The sequence below is a fragment of the Anomaloglossus baeobatrachus genome, chromosome 1 (genome assembly GCF_048569485.1).
Source record: "Anomaloglossus baeobatrachus isolate aAnoBae1 chromosome 1, aAnoBae1.hap1, whole genome shotgun sequence".
NCBI classification, from domain to species: domain Eukaryota; kingdom Metazoa; phylum Chordata; class Amphibia; order Anura; family Aromobatidae; genus Anomaloglossus; species Anomaloglossus baeobatrachus.
The window spans coordinates 67,186,061-67,206,229 of NC_134353.1; the positions used below are offsets into that span (position 1 = coordinate 67,186,061).

The window sequence follows — 20,169 nt, forward strand, 5'->3', positions numbered from 1 at the left end:
TTACTGTTTGCAGCAGCATAGGGGACATGGCTAACACGGGGGAGGGGGCATGTGCAATCAAAGAAGGGGCAGGCAGATATAATATACACTGCTGCCCCAGCCTATCGCCGCGGTGCACTTTCAGCACCATGGTGGTGGACAGCAGCTGTGCATATTATATGAGCGGGTGCAGGAGATTAAAGTCTGCTGCTCCCAGCTTTCACAAGTCCCCCAGCAGAGCTCCAGAGCTGCCCGCACCTCCCCTGGACTCTGTAGTGTGTGTATATATATATATATATATATATACACACCCCCCCCGTATATTCGGATTATAAAACGCACCCCCTACTTTCCCCCAAAATTTGGGGGAACAAAAGTGCGTCTTATAAAGCGAAAAATACGGTACTTTAAACCAGTTTATAATTTTTTCCTCCTTCGGGCTTTTGCACCAAAACTGATGAGCCCGTAGCAGTACGGGGGGTGTATAGGCTGAAGGGGAGGGGCTTTACACTTTTAGTGTAATACTTTGTGTGGCCTCCGGAGGCATAAGCTATACACCCAATTGTCTGGGTCTCCCAATTGGAGCTAGAAGAAAAGGAATTTACGGTAAGTAAACAAAATTCCCTTCTTTGCTCATATACCCCCATTCTGCTCATAATATACCCCCATTCTGCTCATAATATACCCCCATGCTGGTATACGGCCCGCATCCTGTGGCACATAAAAAAAAATAAATGTTCATAGTACTCACCTTACCTCACCTCTCTCCCTGCAGCATCTCTCCTCCTCCCGTCTGTGTCAGCGGCAGCGCCGCTGAGTGGAGCTGTCCTCGTTCCCGTGCAGTACCGCGATCTCCTCCTGGCTGCCAGCCGCCGCTGAGTGGAGCCGTTCCCCTGCAGCACCGCGATCTCCTCCTGGCTGCCGGCGGCCGCTGAGTGGAGCCATTCCCCTGCAGCACCGCGATCTCCTTCTGGCTGCCGGCAGCCGCTGAGTGGAGCCGTCCCCGTTCCCCTACAGTACCGCGATGTCGTCCTGGCTGCCGGCGGCTGCGTGTGGACACGTGTGCACAGCGATGATGTCATCGCTGTGCGCACCGCTAGTCTCCACTCAGCAGCCGCTGGCACAGACAGGAGGACATCGCAATGCTGCAGGGGAATGGGGACGGCTCCACTCAGCGGCTGACGGCAGCCAGGAGGAGATCGCGGTACTGCAGGGGAACGGCTCCACTCAGCGGCCACCGGCAGCCAGGAGGACATCACGGTACTGCAGGGGAACGGCTCCACTCAGCGGCCACCGGCAGCCAGGAGGACATCACGGTACTGCAGGGGAACGGCTCCACTCAGCGGCCACCGGCAGCCAGGAGGACATCACGGTACTGCAGGGGAACGGCTCCACTCAGCGGCCGCCGGCAGCCAGTAGGAGATTGCGGTACTGCAGGGGAACGGTTCAACTCAGCGGCTGCCAGGAGGAGATTGCGGTGCTGCAGGGGAACGGTGACAGGTGAGTGTACTGATTCACTGCACCCAGCGCTGATGATGTGCGGGGAGCAGTGAATACAGCCGCACATGATCACTCCAGGCTGTAGTTGCCAGGGGTGATCATGTGGGCCGGCTGTTTATCCCTCGCCCATCATCCCGTCCACTTGTCAGCGCTGAGAGATGATGGGCGGGAGGATGGGCGTGCATATTAAATGAGCGGGTGCAAGTGGTCATGGCAGGCGCTGCTGCAGCCTGCTCATGCCCCCGATTACCCGCTCCACCGCAGCACCCTCATTCCACGCAGCCCTACATTCAGACCATAAGACGCACCCCCCACTTTCCCCCAACATTGGGGGGGGGGGGGGGGGGGAGTGCATCTTATGGTCCGAAAAATACGGTACTCTCCCCTCCATCCCATGAAATTAATAAAAAATATGTATATACAAATATGTATATGTGTGCATGTATGTATGTGTGTAATATATATATATATATATATATATATATATATATATATATATATATATATATATATATATATATATATATATATATATATATATATATATATATATATATATATATATATATATATATATATATATATATATATATATATATATATATATAAATATATATATATAATATATATATATAATATATATATATTATATATATATATGCGCACACACACACACACACACATATATATATATATATATATATATATATATATATATATTTATATATACACACACACACACACACACACATATATATATATATATATATATATATATATATATATATATATATATATATATATATATATATATATATATATATATATATATATATATATATATATATATATATATATGTTTTTTTATTTATTAATTCTGGCAGGTGATTGGCACCAATTGCCTCCGAGGGCAAGTGCACAATATCTGTAAATTGTGCTCTCGTCTTAAAGGGGACCTTAAAAACCGTAAACAAATCGGCTGTTATTCTACTCCCCTATGGGGCGGTCCGGTTTCACTGGACGTCGCTGTTCTCCAGTCCGCTGCCTCCTCTCTGGAGTGATCACCATGCTCCTTCTCAGTCTAGTGTGCACGACGCATCCTACGTCATCCACACGTGCCGGCATTGCAGTCCTGCTCAGGCGCACTTTGATCTGCCCTGCTGAATATTGCAGTGTGCATGCGTAGGCGGTCTTAAACCTTTCCTTGCACATTAGAGTACTTTGATCTGCGCTTAGCAGGGTGGATCAAATTGCGCTGGTGCAGGAGCACAATGATGGCCTGAGAAGGAGGACGGGTATCACCGCACAGAGGAGGTGCCGTATCGGAGAGCAACGACGCCCATCAGGTCGGGCCGCCCCCAGGTGAGTATAATAAAAGCTGTTTTTAACGTTCTACACAGCGGCCTGGGCTCTAATATACAGTATTCTAGAATGCCGTATATAAGAGCCCACTGATTGTGGCCGCAGCTCATAAGGGATAACACTGATGACCGGTTCCCTTTAATAACGCAGGATCATTGGTGCCACTCGCCTCCTTTCTTTCGCTCCAGCCTTTCCATACAGAAGGCTCCCATATATGCCGCTGCAAAGGAATACAGCTTTCCACTCTTAACTTTCCTTTAATATATCATAGAAAAAAAAAAAGTTGTTCCGCCATGTATCTCCTGAAAAAGCCCAAGAGAGGTGAATGAAGGCTTATATATACATTTGACTTAAAGGGCCTCTGTCAGCACAGAGTGACAGCTCAAAGCAAGTACATGTGCTCGCTGCATCATGGTGCGGCCTAGTATTTAGGCACACCTTTTCCACCTGTCTGTTCTCTGCCCTTTTTCTTAGGCCTCTTTCACACATCAGTTTTTTGCCATCAGGCGCAATGCGGCGAATTGGGAAAAAAACTGATCTGGCGCCTGATCCATTTTTTTCTCATAGAGTTATATTAGCGCCGGATTGCGATGCATGGACTCACATTCTATATGTCATACGACAAATCCAGCAAGAATTGTCTTTGCGGTGAAAAAGCGGAAGGTGACCGTTCCGGCGCCATCCGTCTTTTTATTTATTTTTTTTTTTTTAACAATGGAAACCTATGGGCGCAAATGATGGAATCATTCAATGGATCAGTTTTTTGTTTCTGATGTGTGAAAGTAGCCTTACTCTATGAAGTCAGAGCTGTCAATCAGAGAAGAGGGAAGAGATGAGATAAAGGAAAAACTAACAGGTGGGGAAGGAACACATAAATGTTTGGCACCGCCATGATGCACTGAGTGCGTGCACTTGGTTTGAACAGTTATTCTGTGGCAACAGACAATGTTTACGCTCCCCATGCATAATAGAAAGCGGTCACTTGACCACCATCTCCCCCAAGTCTCCCGTACACAGGATCACTCGGCTCTTCCTAGCGCTCCAATTTTCCCTATTAGAGAGCTGCTGCTCAATGTTTTTAGCTGTAAAGAACCCCCCAGAGTGGCACAATACCAGGCCTGAAATATTAAAGACCATAATATAATATAATAATAATTAATATATAAATAATATTTAAATAATATAATACAATATAAAAATAAATAAAATAATAAAAATGTAAATAATATAAAATATTAAATACCATGGAGATAACATTGTAGGGGCTTCAGAATAAGAAGCGCTGGATGTGACGTCACCGCTAAAATTAGACATGTGTCCCCCGGCTGGTGTCCCCGTTTGTTGGGATGAAGACTCCGCTGTGTAGAAAGCCTCCGATGCGGCTTATTTGGCAGAATCTCTTTATACGGCTCATATTAAATAATACATCACCGCTAAGAAGACAAGGAGAGTCAGTAGGATCGAAGTTTACTTGTTTTGCTTTTTTAAAGAGAAATTCCAATTATATCAGTCATTGCAGCAGTGAATGTACAAGTGATGCTCAAATGGGTTTTCCTAAGCAACTTTTTTATTTCCTTAAAGGTTGAAGTATAAGTCCCTCAAGTGCCGCCTAGAACCAAATTTGTTGATCCAGAGGAAGGCAAAACTCCATAGAGAAGATGCTAATCGCCCCATCCCACATAAGGCAATCGGACTGGTTCCCTCTATCAATGTCCCATCAGAGAATATAGTTCTCCTGACCTGTAATATCATTTTCAAGAAATGCATCCAGGTCCACGTTTTTTGAAGTTTTTTTTCTTTAATGAATCCACCATTACAAGATCATATGGCAGAGCATTTCATAATCTCATTGCCCTTACCGTAAAGAATCCATAGTCTCACTCCTCGTACAGTGAATAATCTATAATCTCAGTGTGCTCTTACAGGAAAGAATCTATAATCTTGCTGTTCTTACCGTAAAGAATCAGTCTCACTGCTCATACAGTAAAGAATTTATAATCTCACTGCTCACAGTAAAAAAATCTATAATCTCGCTGTTACAGTAAAGAATTAGTTTCTCCTCCCAGTAAAGCATCTATAATCTCACTGCTATTAGACTCATTACTGTATCTCCCTGTTCTTACAGTAAAGAATCAGTTTCATTCCTACAGTAGAGAATCTATAATCTCACTGCTCTTACAGTAAAGAATCTATAATCTCACTGCTCTTACAGTAAAGAATCTATAATCTCACTGCTCTTACAGTAAAGAATCTATAATCTCACTGCTCTTACAGTAAAGAATCTATAATCTTGCAGCTCTTACAGTATAAAATCAGTTTCCCTTCACAGTAAAACATCTAATCTCACTGCTCTTACAGTAAAGAATCAGTCTCACTGCTCTTACATTAATTTATAATTTCACTGCTCTTACAGTAAAGAATATATAATCTTGCTTCCCTTACAGTTGTAAAGAATCAATACGCTCTCTTCTCTTACAGTAAATCTACTGTAGACTGTGAGCCCTCGCGGGCAGGGTCCTCTCTCCTCCTATACCAGTCTGTCTTGTACTGTTAATGATTGTTGTACGTATACCCTCTTTCACTTGTAAAGCGCCATGGAATAAATGGCGCTATAATAATAAATAATAATAATAATAATCTATAATTTTTCTGCCTTTTACAGTAAATAATCAGTCTCACTGCTCATACTTTAATCTATTATCTTGCTGCTCTTAAAGTAAAATTATCAGTCTCCACTCACAGTAAAACATCTATAATATCACTGCTCTTACAGGAAAGAATCTCTAATATCACTATTACTGTAAAGTATCACTATCTATGATTAATCAGTCTTTCTTTCCTCTAGATCAGGGGTCTCAAACTCGGCTGAGTATATGGGCCGCACATAGAAAAAAATTATTTGAGGAGCCGCATTCTTTGCTCGACCCAGTGACGTTTTTAGTGATCGCGTATTTTTTTCTATACACCTTTTGGATTACGGGTTTTTTTTTAACATTTTTTGCTTGTTTATTATAAAAAATGTGCACGTTTTTATTTCAGTTTATATAATAAAAATACTTTTTTATGGGAAAAAAAACAAAACATTTCAAACATTTTTTTTTTTATTTTTTTTTTTACATTATATCCCCTTCTTGTAAGTAATATCGTTTTACAATTACCACCATATAGTCATTTTGGCCAACATTTTGGAGTTATATTTCCATTCTGGTCCTCCTCTTTTAGTAATACTGTGCCCTTGTAGTAATGTACCCATATTGTCGCCATCTTGTAGTAATGTGCCCATCTTGTAGTAATGTGGCCATATTGTCACCATCTTGTAGAATTGTGCCCATATGGTCCCCATCTTGTAGTAATGTGCCCATATTGTGCCTTTGTAGTAATGTGCCCATATGGTCCCCATCTTGTAGTAATGTGCCCATATAGTCCCCATCTTGTAGTAATGTGCCCATATTGTCCCCATCTTGTAGTAATGTGCCCATATTGTGCCTATTTAGCACTGTGCCCTTATGGTGCCCTTGTAGTACTGTGCCCATATGGTGCCCTTGTAGTACTGTGCCCATATGGTGCCATTGTAGTACTGTGCCCATATGGTGCCCTTGTAATAATGTGTCCATATTGCCCCCTTGTAATAATGTGCCCATATTGCCCTCTTGTAGTAATGTACTCATATGGTGCCCTTGCAGACATGCGCCCATATGGTGCCTTTGTAGTAATGTGCCCATATTGCCCCCTTGTAGTAATGTGCCATCCTGCAGTAATATCTCACTATGAAAAAAAAATCTCACCTGTCCTTTGTTCTCTTGGTGTCTTTCTTAGCTGCTTCTTGCAGCCCATAAGACTCAGGGCCATGACGATCGCTGTCCTGTACACGGGGCCGCGGCCATCAGCACTTTCCTACTGGGGAGCGATATGTGGCACTGCTGCCCTCCTCATATCTTTACTATTGGAAGCCGCGCTGGCTAATCAGAATACACCCAGGTTAGCTGCTGGCCTCTGATTGGCTGGCGGCATCTGCCATTAGTAAAGATGTGTAGTGACGAGCTTCTCTGCGCGGAGCCGCAAATATATTCCCTGGAAGGAAAGTGCTGACGGCGGCGGCCCCGTGTATGTGACGGGCCACAATCGTCATGGGGGCTAGGTGTCTGCGGGCAGCAACAAGCAGCCTCAGGGGCTGAATGCAGCCCGTGGGTTGCGTGTTTGAGACCTCTGCTCTAGATGTAGCGGATGCCCATTGACACTGTAGCAAGCCTAGATGTAAAAAGATCATTGGAAAGATCTGTCCATTCTTCCAGCATATATTTGGGTGTGACACCGCCGGTGCTGCCACCGGTTACCTATATGTAGCTCCCACAGTGGCTTAATGAGCACAGTGCTGCTCCACCACAGCAGCACAGCGCCGTACACTTGATAGTGACTATTCCCGGTACTGCAGCTCAGAGCACATTAATGTGAATAAGAGCTGAGCTGCAGTACCGGAGAACATCCACTACGCGGTGTATGGAGCACCAATGTTTCGGCTCTGTACGTTATGCACACTCGCTGCTGTGTGAGCTTTTGTTTGTGTACCCTCCTTGAGACGTAATAGCCAAGGGCAGTGGGTGAAGAAAAATGTCTACGATCTTTAATTATGGATAACAGTGGAGCATTTCCTTTTGATGTATGCATCCAGGATGGCAGCACAGTGGAGGGAAGATGCTCTGTGCAGGTTACCGGTCACTACACTGCTTCATTCACATTTTTTCCTTTGGTATTTGCAGGAATTCTCCCGAGTTCCAGAAGCTTCTGGGCATTGCCATGGAGCTCTTCCTCCTCTGCAGCGACGACTCCGAGTCTGACGTCAGGATGGTGGCCGACGAATGCCTCAACAAAGTGGTCAAGGTCTGTCTCATCATGACCGCTTCTTTTTATGTGTCATGCAAAAAATAAAAGATATATGTTTCCTTGCGTTTGCTTATTTGATCCAATACTGGATGGGCTAGAACTACTAATTCAAGGCTGTGGGCACGTGTTGTGAGTTTTTTTGTGTTTTTTTTGCTTTAAATGTTGTTTTATTCATTCTATTTCAAAAAGCAAAATTAAGAAAGTCCTATATAGTCATCATTGAAAATGTCCCCCCTTTTGCTGTTGTACAGTCAGTGTAACTCCTTCGATTAGTGGGCTGTCCTGCTGCTTCTGATGTATATTGGATAGCACACTGCTCTCCACCTCTCTTCTCCCAGTGGTAGAGAAAGCAGCAGCGCAGGGAGGGATGTCATTCATGGGCAGATCCGCATAGGGTGGGGGGGGGGGGGGGTGAAGAGCATTAATGTACCCAGGGATGGCTGATCATGTATACTGTGCTGTATCCGTGAAGTCAGTGAGGAAACCACACGCAACAACACACTTTATAGGAAGAGGAAGGGGGAAATGGTGCAGATGGGGGGAAAAAAAAGAAGACTCCTGATGGGCTATAGAAGATGGAAGCTAGAAACAGCAACAGTAACATCCTGGGTCTACACCCCACATCCAGCGTGTATTACTGGGAGGAACGAAACTGCCTGTGAAAAATATGTACTAACATGGAAACATTTTATTTTTAATGTCAAAAGCGTCCATGGGAGACAAGGTGCCGGCATCAGCAGTCATTTTGATCACTATGGGGAAAATGAGGCTCAAACATGTTGAATTTTTAGCTCCGTAAGCTTTTGCTCCCTGGTAATAAGTAGTTTTGCTGGCTGTTAGGCCCTGTGCGCACACTGCGTTTTTACCCGCGGTTTTGCTGCAGAAATTTCTTGAGATGTTTGTGATCTTTCTGCAGACATTTCCCAGCAAAACCTATGGGGAAAAAAAATATCTGTGCGCACGCTGCGTTTTTTTTCTCAAGAAAATTCTTTCTGCAGAATTTCTTTATAAAATTTCTTGAGAAAATGTGCATGTCACTTCTTTTCCGCAGGTACCTGCGGTATTTCACTCCATTCACTGTAATGTAATCGCGAAATACCGCGGGTATACCACACGTAGCAAATGATGTGCGGTATACCCCCGGTATAGCCGCGGTTTACCTGCGGTAATGCTAATCACAGCCTGTGTTTGCAGGAAGTGATGTCATTATGACAGGAAGAGGAAGCGGAGCAGAGTAAACACACACCTCACACTCCCTGGACGCCGCACAAAAGCACTTCCATGTGACCTCCGGCGGGTGCCCGTGCAGTCTGTGTCCCGCTCCAGCCCCGCGGCCTCCCGCCCTGCAGTGTCCGTGTCCGCCCGCAGTATCAGCAGCTTCTCATGCTGCAGTGCTGACAGCCGCAGGGATGACGAGCGCTGCTGTCAGGTTAGATGAGGTGATTACCTGCTGTGACGATCTCCTGACGTCAGCGCTGTCACTGCCTTCTATGCCTGTTTCGCGGGCGGCCCGAGACTGTCACTAGCGGTGACGTCACGGGCTCTCGCGATACTGCTGGGAACGCGGCGGACATAGAAGTCTGACAGCGCTGACGTCAGAAGAGCAGGAGATCGTCACAGCAGGTAATGATCTCATCTAACCTCCTGAAGTCAGCGCTCGTCATCCCCTGCAGTGACCTGGGCTGATCTATTGATGTTAGCTCAGGTCACTGCACTGCTCTCTCAGCAAATGGGGAACATTCTGTTCTTCATTGACTGGGACAGTGACTATGGTATGGATTACGCTGGACCTGGAATTGATTGTTTTCAATAAATTGGTGAAAGAGGGAATGTTTCGGGCAGTGTTTTATCAAATAAAACTTTTTTTGTTGTCCATTTTTTTTTTTTTTTTTAATTATTACTGACTGGGTTGGTGATTTCGGGTATCTGATAGATGCTTGACATCACTAACCCCAGGGCCTGATGCCAGGTGACATTACACATCTGGCATCAACCCCATATATTACCTCGTTTGCCACCGCACCAGGGCAACGGGATGAGTTGGGGCGAAGCACCAGGATTGGCACATCTCATGGATGCGCCACTTCTGGGGCGGCTGCGGCCTGCTATTTTTAGGCTGTGGAGTGTCCAAGAACGGTGGACCTCCCTAGTCTGAGAATACCAGACCACAGCTGTCCGCTTTTCCTTGGCTGGTGATCCAATTTGGGGGGGACCCCACGTTTTTTGTTTTAAATTATTTATTTAATGTAAAATAACAGCGTGGGGTGCCCTCTGTTTTGGATTACCAGCCAAGGTGAAGCTGCCAGCTGTGGTCTGCAGGCTGCAGTCATCTGCTTTACCCAAGCTGGCTCCAAAAGATAGGGGGGATCCCACGTCATTTTTTTTTTTGGCTAAATACAAGGCTAAGCACCCTTTAGTGCCACATGAAAGTCACTAAAGGGTGCCAGCTTAGAATATGCAGGGGGTTGGGACAGTATATAGGTCTTTCTCATCTATTATCTATCTATCTATCTATCCCTCTATCTATCTATCCATCTATCTATCTATCCCTCTATCTATATCTATCCCTCTATCTATATCTATCTATCTATCTATCCCTCTATCTATATCTATCCCTCTATCTATCTATCTATCTATCCCTCTATCTATCCCTCTATCTATCTATCTCTCTATCTATCTATCTATCTATCTATCTATATCTATCTATCCCTCTATCTATCTATCCCTCTATCTATCCCTCTATCTATCTATCTATCTATCTATCTATCTATCTATCTATCTATCTATCTATCTCTATCTATCTATCCCTCTATCTATCTATCCCTCTATCTATCACTCTATCCATTATCTGTCTGTCTATCTATCTATCTATCTATCTATCGATTATCTATCTATTCTCTTTGTTATTTATTGCAGTTAGAGCATAAAACAACAAAGGGGCCAACCTGTGGAAAAAACGCGGCAAAAACGCATGCGTTTTTCCCACGGTTTTGGTGCGGTTTTTTACCGCAGGTGCGGTAATCAACTCCCAGAAGTTTCTCAAGGAGTCAGTGCTAGATTGCACTCAGCTGATGAAGTGTTCATACAGGGGCCAAGCTCTACAGCCAGCTTTACAATTTACAAAAGAAACGGATTTGACTGATTAGAGTCTATCACTTTTGTGCGGTCGTTATACGGGTATATGTCCACACAGAGGACCAATTATAAGAAGATTTTGAGAGCAAAGACCTAATCTTGGAATAGTCATCGGTATCAGATAGGTGGCACCTTCCACTCCAATCTGTTGCCAGGTCCTCCGTCATAATGATTAGACCTGTGTGATGGCTCTGTGTACCGTATTGTGGTGGCTCTTTTAGCTCGGCTCTCTGGCGGCTGTCTCCTGGTCTTCTCTGGCGGCTGCAACTTTGTCTTCTCTGGCGGCTGCCCCTTTGTCTTCTCTGGCGGCTGCCCCTTGGTCTTCTCTGGCGGCTGCCCCTTGGTCTTCTCTGGCGGCTGCCCCTTGGTCTTCTCTGGCGGCTGCCCCTTGGTCTTCTCTGGCGGCTGCCCCTTGGTCTTCTCTGGCGGCTGTCCCTTGGTCTTCTCTGGCGGCTGTCCCCTGGTCTTCTCTGGCGGCTGTCCCCTGGTCTTCCCTGGCGGCTGTCCCCTGGTCTTCTCTGGCGGCTGTCCCCTGGTCTTCTCTGGCGGCTGTCCCCTGGTCTTCTCTGGCGGCTGTCCCCTGGTCTTCTCTGGCGGCTGTCCCCTGGTCTTCTCTGGCGGCTGTCCCCTGGTCTTCTCTGGCGGCTGTCCCCTGGTCTTCTCTGGCGGCTATCCCCTGGTCTTCTCTGGCGGCTGTCCCCCGGTCTCTTGTGTCTTTCATCCTGTGTTCCAGTGCAATTTTTGTGAGGTCTTTATAACTGGCCTAAATTGTCTAAAGTAGTAGTCACATTTTAAGCCCTAGTCTCTTTACCAATGGAGGTTATTTTGATGTGCCGGGTTGCCTTCTTGTGTTCTGAATTTGTGCTTTGGTTCCTAGCGGTGGTGTTATTTCCCGAGCTGTATCAGGTGCGAGCTCTGCAGGATCCACGATGTACATGAAATCTTTTTTCTGGGTGGAAACTGGACCTGGAATGCAATCAGAAAACCTTCTCATTGATTTATCACTCCAGCCTTGATTATTACTTGATGTGTACTTTTTCTGTCATTAATTTCTTAAAGGGTTATTCCATAAGTTTTATTTTGATGATCTATCCTTTAGGATCCGGTAAGTGGAATGGTCGTCCACCCGGCACACCCAGCGATCCGCTCTTCTTAGTGCCGGCGGCTGCTGGATGTGAGCAGTGGTCGCTGCCGGGGGCTGCAGATCGGTCCCTATTCCAGTTTCTACACTGGTGATGGAGCCAATCCGTCAAGGTGCCGTGTATCAGACCCACAATGATTTTGATATTTAAGATCTGTCTTAAGGGTAGGTGGTCAATGTATAAGAAGTGGAAGTGCCCTTCAAGAAATCGTCAGCTAAGTGAAGTAGCATTTGATAAAGTACCGAAAAGTTTTTCTAATTGTATAAAAGGTCCATTTTGAAGCTAGAAACAAGATATTGGGCACTTGGAGGATCCTGCCATTTCAGCACCTTCTACAATTTAGGAAATCGCACAACCGCCAGGAACCAAAGTCCTCAAATTCAGATCAGAGGATCAATAATGGGCAACTCTTATCAATATAAAATCTGTGGAACACCCCTTTAACTCTTCTGTCCCATTTCTTTGTTCCCCCCCACCACATGGGCTTTTTCTGGGCTTTTAAACATGCAATTTGGCAAATTTTGGTTTCTATAGACATCTATTATTAGTATAGCACCATTTATTACATGGCGCTTTACATGTGAAAAGGGGTATACATAAAAACAAGTACAATAATCATGTATACAAGGCACAGACTGGTACAGGAGGATAGAGGACCCTGCCCGTGAGGGCTCACAGTCTACAGGGAAAGGGTGAGGGTACAGGAGGAGAGGATAGAGCTGGTTGCTTAGTGGTGTACTAATCTGAGGGTTATTGTAGGTTGTAGGCTTGTCGGAAGATATGGGTCTTCAGGTTCCTCTTGAAGCTTTCCACGGTAGGAGAGATTCTGATATGGTGGGGTAGAGCGTTCCAGAGTATCAGGGAGGCACGGGAGAAATCTTGTATGCGATTATGGGAAGAGGAGATGAGAGGGGAGCAGAGGAGGAAATCTTGTGAAGATCGAAGGTTTACGTACAGAGAAGGAGATCTTGTGAAGATCTGAGGTTACGTGAGGGCAAGTACCAGGAGACTAGGTCACAGATGTAGGGAGGAGACAGGTTTTGGATGGCTTTGTAGGTCATGGTTAGGGTTTTGAACTGGAGTCGTTGGTAATGGGAAGCCAGTGAAGGGATTCGCAGAAAGGAGAGTACGGGGAATAGCGGGGACAGGTGGATTAATCGGGCTGCAGAGTTTAGAATAGCTTGTAGGGACAATGCAAGACTGTTAGAACGGAGGCCACAGAGTAGGAGTTGGTTGCAATAATCCAGGCGGGAGATAATAAGGGCATTCACTAGTGTTTTTGCAGTTTCATAGGAAAGGAATGTACGAATCCTGGAAATGTTTTTGAGTTGGAGGCGGCAGGAGGTGAAGAGGGTTTGGATGTGTGGCTTGAAGGAGAGAACAGAATCGAGAGTTGGCCACAGACAGCGAGCACGCGGGACTGGGGAGAGTGAGTAGTCGAGACGTGAATGATGAGGACATGTACTAGTGTTTTTGGTGATTCTTGGTTAAGGAATGTAAGGATCCGGGAAATATTTTTGCGTTGTAGTCGGCAGGAGGTGGAAAGGGTCTGGATATGTGGCTTGAAGGATAGAGCAGAGTCGAGGGTTACCGAGCTTGCAAACACTTGAAGAACACGATTAGAACCTGAGCGCCGAAACGCGTTGTTCTGTACGGTTCCTTATGATGTCATGTCACCTGCTGGATTTTAATTTTGCTGAATAAAAAAAATGAACTTTTAAGTATTTTCTCCAACGCTGGATCTTTCTTCTAATTTGCTATTGGAGGCCGCACCATTCCGAGCGCAGGACATGCCAATATTACAGCAGGATTGATCATTGAGCTGGATTTTTTTCTTCTTTTGTGTGGCAAAAACACATCCAAAAACGCATGCGTTTTGCTGTGTTGTATTTTTGCAATCTTTTACTGCGATTTTGCCCAATGCGTTTTTTAAGTCAACTCTATTGATCGAATAGATGGCTAGAAAGAAAGAACATATAGAATAGATAATAATAAAGAGCATATAATAGCAGATAACAGAATAGCTTAATAAATAGTGATAGCTTGCTTGGCCAGCTGTTTGTTTTTTTTTTTGTTTTTTTTAATTATTTTTTGGTTAAAAAAAAATAATTACATGGGTCCCCCCCCCATTTTTCATATCCAGCACAGGAAAAGCAGCAGCCTCAGGCTTCAACCCTCAGCTGTCTGCTGTACCTTGGCTGGTTATGAAAAATAGAGGGGAAAACAAAAACAAAATGTGGGGTCAACAGACATCTGGGGGCTGATATTATTAGGGTGGGAAGGTCCATAGTTATATAGCAGTTTCCAGACTAACCATAGCAGCCTCCAGCCGCCCCAGAAGTGGTGCATCCGTTAGAGGCGCCAATTCTGGGGCTGGATCTGGCTCTTCCCATTGCCTTTGTGTGGTGGCAACCAGGGTAATAAGGAGTTAATGGCAACCCACAGCTACCACTAAGTCCTAGATTAGTTTTGGCAGGCATCTATGACACCCACACAGCGACTGAAGTGATCAGCGGTGACGTCACTTAGGTTAGCCATGGCCACAGCTGGAGTCCTCCACCTGAGCCGTGTGATCAGAGGGAAGTCACTCAGGTGATGTGCGGTCACAGGTGGAGAACTCCCAGCTGCGGCCGTGGCTAACCTGAGTTACCTCACCGCTGATCGCACGCCTCACTTCATGGAGGAGCTCACAGCGGGCAGTCATGTTCTATGGTGCTCGCTGTAAGTTTCAGATGTAACAGTAGAGGAAGCGTCATGGGACCTCGTGTGGATTATGTCGGACCTGCAGGGGTGTTTTGGGGGTTAATAGATGGGTGAAAGGGTGCTTTTTTTTGTCTCTTATTTCAAATAAAGATTTTTTGTTTTTTTGTGTTTGTTTTACGTTCACTTACAGATTAACTATGGGGGTGTCTCATAGACGTCTGCCATTACTAATACAGGACTTTTGAATCAAACGGATAGGGACAAGATGTGTGACCAATCTTATCATATTATAAGGACTGCACCCAAAATACATGAGCACACACAAAGAGAACAGGGGTAACGCAGTCATAGATTGAGTCAATAATCAATATACCAACCTTTGCAAAAATATCAAAAATATTTATTCATTTTAGTGCTTAGCAAAGGGAATAGTATAAAATACATATTTAAGAAAAGTAGTGAACAATGATCAGGCTAAGGCAGAGTCATAGATGAAAAACAGATCACCAGATCATATGGGGAGTGCAGTATATCCATATCCTCACAGTAGGGGGGCCTCACAGAGTTAATAGTAGGACCAATATAACCTATTTATACATTTACACAAGTCATATACAAAGTTAGGGACATAAAAACCCTAACTAGACTAATAGGTGTAATAACATTTGGTCACTCATCACTCCGAGGGGCCAAAAAACACCCAATGGCAGGGGGGAGCCAGCCCAGGAAAAGATACACGTGGGCTGAAAACAATCCCCTCAAAGCACTCACCCATTAGTAGCCGTGACCGAGTAAAACGTGCCCCGACGCGCACGTTTCGATAACTTCTTCGGGGGGCCGTGACGTGGTGTGATACAGGCACAATTCTGTCTTTAAATAACCCGCTGCCCAGGCCGCTACGCAGCTATTGGACGCGCGTGAGGCGGGACTCCGGCCAGAGACCGCGTCATCGGGCACTCCCGGAAGTGACGCGCGCACTCCCCGTGTCGTCACACAGGATGCGCGCGTCACGCCGTATGGAGGCCGGCCGACGCTGGCATGGTGGGAGTGACGCCGCACGCGCGTACCACTGCGGCGGCCATTGCTGTGAAGGGCAAGAAAGAGGGCAAATCTTCCTTTTAGAGGAGAGAAGGTCTGTGCCATGGGCGGACTCAGTGGGAATACACAGGGAACGCATGCTAATGAGTAAATCCGTCCATCCCTATACATGGCAGCTGTCTCTGTAATATAACGCATGACATCTTAATATAAATACCCATACAGTTACCAATAATGTAGATAGACTGGACAGATGGGGAAAGAAACGAAACCAACATCCCTCCATACATAGAGCACCTGCATTTGAGCTATAACATGTAGCATCTAACATATAGCACGTATTATGCAGCTGCCCCCACTATAAATAAACAGCATAGTAGGAGAGACAACTTTTTTTGAAACGTAACAAGGAGCAAAGGGCTCCCCCCACCCCCACTGAGTCCATAATCCGCAAAAAAGGCACAAAATGTTGTTTTCTTCCCTCCAAAACATAGCAGAATAAGGCTGTATTCGGATGCCAATCATACACTAGCAAAGTCCTCCATATGTCCGGAGTTCCATTGGCCAGAATCAAACATCCGGCCAGGATAACTTTCTCCAAATAGGGACTATCTTCTCCATCTTGGACAGTCCTAACCATTAAGGCAAGGACAAGGCGACGGGTATAAAACCGTCACATGTAACTCCAAAGGGGTATATCCAGGAGGGATCTCAAAAGAGCAGGAAGAACAAAACTACATATGGAACCTCCAGACCAAGACATCCATAGGGCGGGGGATATATAGAGTGCCGAGATCAAAGCCTGGGAAAAAACCAGTCTATCTACATTATTGGTAACTGTATGGGTATTTATATTAAGATGTCATGCGTTATATTACAGAGACAGCTGCCATGTATAGGGATGGACGGATTTACTCATTAGCATGCGTTCCCTGTGTATTCCCACTGAGTCCGCCCATGGCACAGACCTTCTCTCCTCTAAAAGGAAGATTTGCCCTCTTTCTTGCCCTTCACAGCAATGGCCGCCGCAGTGGTACGCGCGTGCGGCGTCACTCCCACCATGCCAGCGTCGGCCGGCCTCCATACGGCGTGACGCGCGCATCCTGTGTGACGACACGGGGAGTGCGCGCGTCACTTCCGGGAGTGCCCGATGACGCGGTCTCTGGCCGGAGTCCCGCCTCACGCGCGTCCAATAGCTGCGTAGCGGCCTGGGCAGCGGGTTATTTAAAGACAGAATTGTGCCTGTATCACACCACGTCACGGCCCCCCGAAGAAGTTATCGAAACGTGCGCGTCGGGGCACGTTTTACTCGGTCACGGCTACTAATGGGTGAGTGCTTTGAGGGGATTGTTTTCAGCCCACGTGTATCTTTTCCTGGGCTGGCTCCCCCCTGCCATTGGGTGTTTTTTGGCCCCTCGGAGTGATGAGTGACCAAATGTTATTACACCTATTAGTCTAGTTAGGGTTTTTATGTCCCTAACTTTGTATATGACTTGTGTAAATGTATAAATAGGTTATATTGGTCCTACTATTAACTCTGTGAGGCCCCCCTACTGTGAGGATATGGATATACTGCACTCCCCATATGATCTGGTGATCTGTTTTTCATCTATGACTCTGCCTTAGCCTGATCATTGTTCACTACTTTTCTTAAATATGTATTTTATACTATTCCCTTTGCTAAGCACTAAAATGAATAAATATTTTTGATATTTTTGCAAAGGTTGGTATATTGATTATTGACTCAATCTATGACTGCGTTACCCCTGTTCTCTTTGTGTGTGCTAATACAGGACTTTGTGGCAGCTGTGGGCTGTTATTAACTACTTATTACTCAGATTGATGCCGCACCAATCGGGAAAAGCCAGGTAAAGTGCCGGGACTGTCGCATCTAATGTATGTGGCAATTCCAGAGGCTGCAGGCTGATATTTTTAGGTTGGGGGGCACCCAATAACCATGGATATCCCCAGCCTGAGAATACCAGCCCCCAGCTGTCGGGCTTTATCTGTTCTGGTGTCATAATATGGGAGGGATCCTATGCCAGTATAATTATTTGTATTTTTACTGTACGATATAGACCCGCCCACCAGTGTCTAGGATTGGAAGCCTCAGACATGCTGTCACTCAGCGCGGGGGGCCTCGTCTGACTGCAACCAATCACACATGCCGGTGGGCGGGGAAAGCAGTGAATATGTATGAGCCTAATGAGCAGCCCAGGAAGAAGAATGAGAGGATGCTGGAGCAGCGTCACAGCCGCCCGGTGATTTGAGAAGTATGAAGTGCTTGCTCCTACCCCTTTGCACTGGATTCTGCTCCCCATGGACTTTATATAGGTTTGGAATCTGACCAGGGATCAATCCTCCGCCGACCCCCGAGTCAGTGGGGGATTGATCTACCAGTCCTCCAAAACGCAGAGACAAAACGCAAAAAGGATTGATATGGTGCATCTTTGTGGTCACATTAACATGGCCTGTTTACCAAACTGTGAACACCATAAAACGGGGCCGAGAGAACAATCCCAAAATTTAGTGCTTTTCCATTCTAACAATTATTTATATAATATAATATACTATTTGGATTTTTAGAAATAAAATGAAGCTTTTACTAACTTTTATATGGTGTGTTTCATTCGTAAATGGAGCCATTAAAAAAATACTATTTGGGTGAATGAAAAACAAATACTGCGCAAAATGGTGCAGAAGGCGAACGACGGGGAGTCCGGCCGCTCACAGAGAGCTGCTGTCCAGAGGAGACTGTATCATTTATGATATATCTCTTTCTGTGAGCCATTATGCAGCAAGACCTATTATTAAATGTGTGTTTATTGACCTGAAGGCCTACAGACGTCAATGGCTGCAACTTCCTCTCCATGTTTACAGAAAGAAGAGCAGCTCCGGAGCACAAACTGCTGCTTCTAAAAAGTAAAATTCTATGCAGCCTTGTTTTTATTACAATAAAAGTGATATATGTATATATGCATGTCCGTATATAAAAATATATACACACCCCGTGAATGTGTTTGTGTGTGTTTGTGTATATGTGTGTATGTATGTATGTATGTATGTATATGTATGTATGTATGTATATATCATAAATGTATATGTATGTATATATAATAAATATGTATATATAATAAATATGTGTGTGTATATATATATATATATATATATATATATATATATATATATATATATATATATATATATATATATATATATATATAATGTATATGTATATGTGTGTATATATATATATATATATATCTATATATATAATTGCCTTATTCTGTCTGTCTGTCTGTCTGTCTGTCTGTCTATCTGTCTGTCTGTCTGTCATGCTCCGAAATTGTGTCCTTACGGTGACACAAAGCTGATTGGCCGCTGGGCTCGCCATGGCCCCGCCCCCCCACACGGATTGGCCTCTCGCCCCGGCTCTCTGCAGGCCCCGCCCCCTCACGCAATGCACGCTCGCTGTGGCCCAACTGACACGGGGCTCCGATTCCCAGGTGAGTACACACACATCAGATCACACTCACTCTCACACTCACTCTCACACATCACATCCACACACTCACAACATGCTGGGATATCGCTTGCTTCTACACCGGCTCCGTCAGGATCCCGGCAGCGCCAGACATAACCTTGCGATGCTGGGATCTTAACGGAGGCCGTGAAAGCTGGTAACCATTATACACATCGGGTAACTAAGGTCCCTTAGTTACCCGATGTGTATCATAGTTACCAGTGTACACCGGCTCACACTCACACACACATCACATCGCATCCACACATCAAGGTCCTGCAGCTGCAGAACATACATAACATAACAGCACACACACATAACAGCACACACACACACACACACACACATATCAGATCACACTCACACATACCTCACACATCACATCGCATCCAAATACTCACAACATCCTGGGATATCGCTTGCTTCTCGGCAGCGATATTGTGCTGTGAGCTTCCAGGACCTGACGGAGGATCACATGGCCAGAAGCATGTGATATCCCCGGATGTTGTGAGTATCAGCGCGTATGTGCAATATCGTCAGTGTCTGTGTGTGTGAGTGTATGCGATCGGGTGTGTGTGAGTGTATGCGATCGGGTGTGTGTGTGAGTGTATGCGATCGGGTGTGTGTGTGAGTGTATGCGATCGGGTGTGTGTGTGAGTGGATGCGATCGGGTGTGTGTGTGAGTGGATGCGATCGGTTGTGTGTGTGAGTGGATGCGATCGGTTGTGTGGGTGAGTGGATGCGATCGGTTGTGTGGGTGAGTGGATGCGATCGGGTGTGGGTGAGTGTCGGCAGAGGAGCACGGCGTGCTGGAGGAGGCTGGGAGCAGAGAGGCTGATCTTGGGGAAGGCTGGGAGGGGGGGGCTGATGCTGAGGGAGGCTGGAAGGAGAGAGGCTGAGCAAACG

General features: G+C 45.5%; 1 protein-coding gene across 4 annotated transcripts in view; it reads left to right on the top strand.

Moving 5' to 3' along the window:
- HTT (huntingtin) overlaps positions 1-20,169 on the top strand; it is a 399,016-nt gene that overhangs the window by 39,930 nt on the left and 338,917 nt on the right. For all 4 annotated transcript variants that reach the window (XM_075346836.1, XM_075346838.1, XM_075346839.1 and 1 more), the window contains exon 3: positions 7,599-7,719. In XM_075346836.1, coding sequence (XP_075202951.1) covers positions 7,599-7,719 — 121 coding nt within the window. The remainder of the gene's footprint in view (positions 1-7,598; positions 7,720-20,169) is intronic.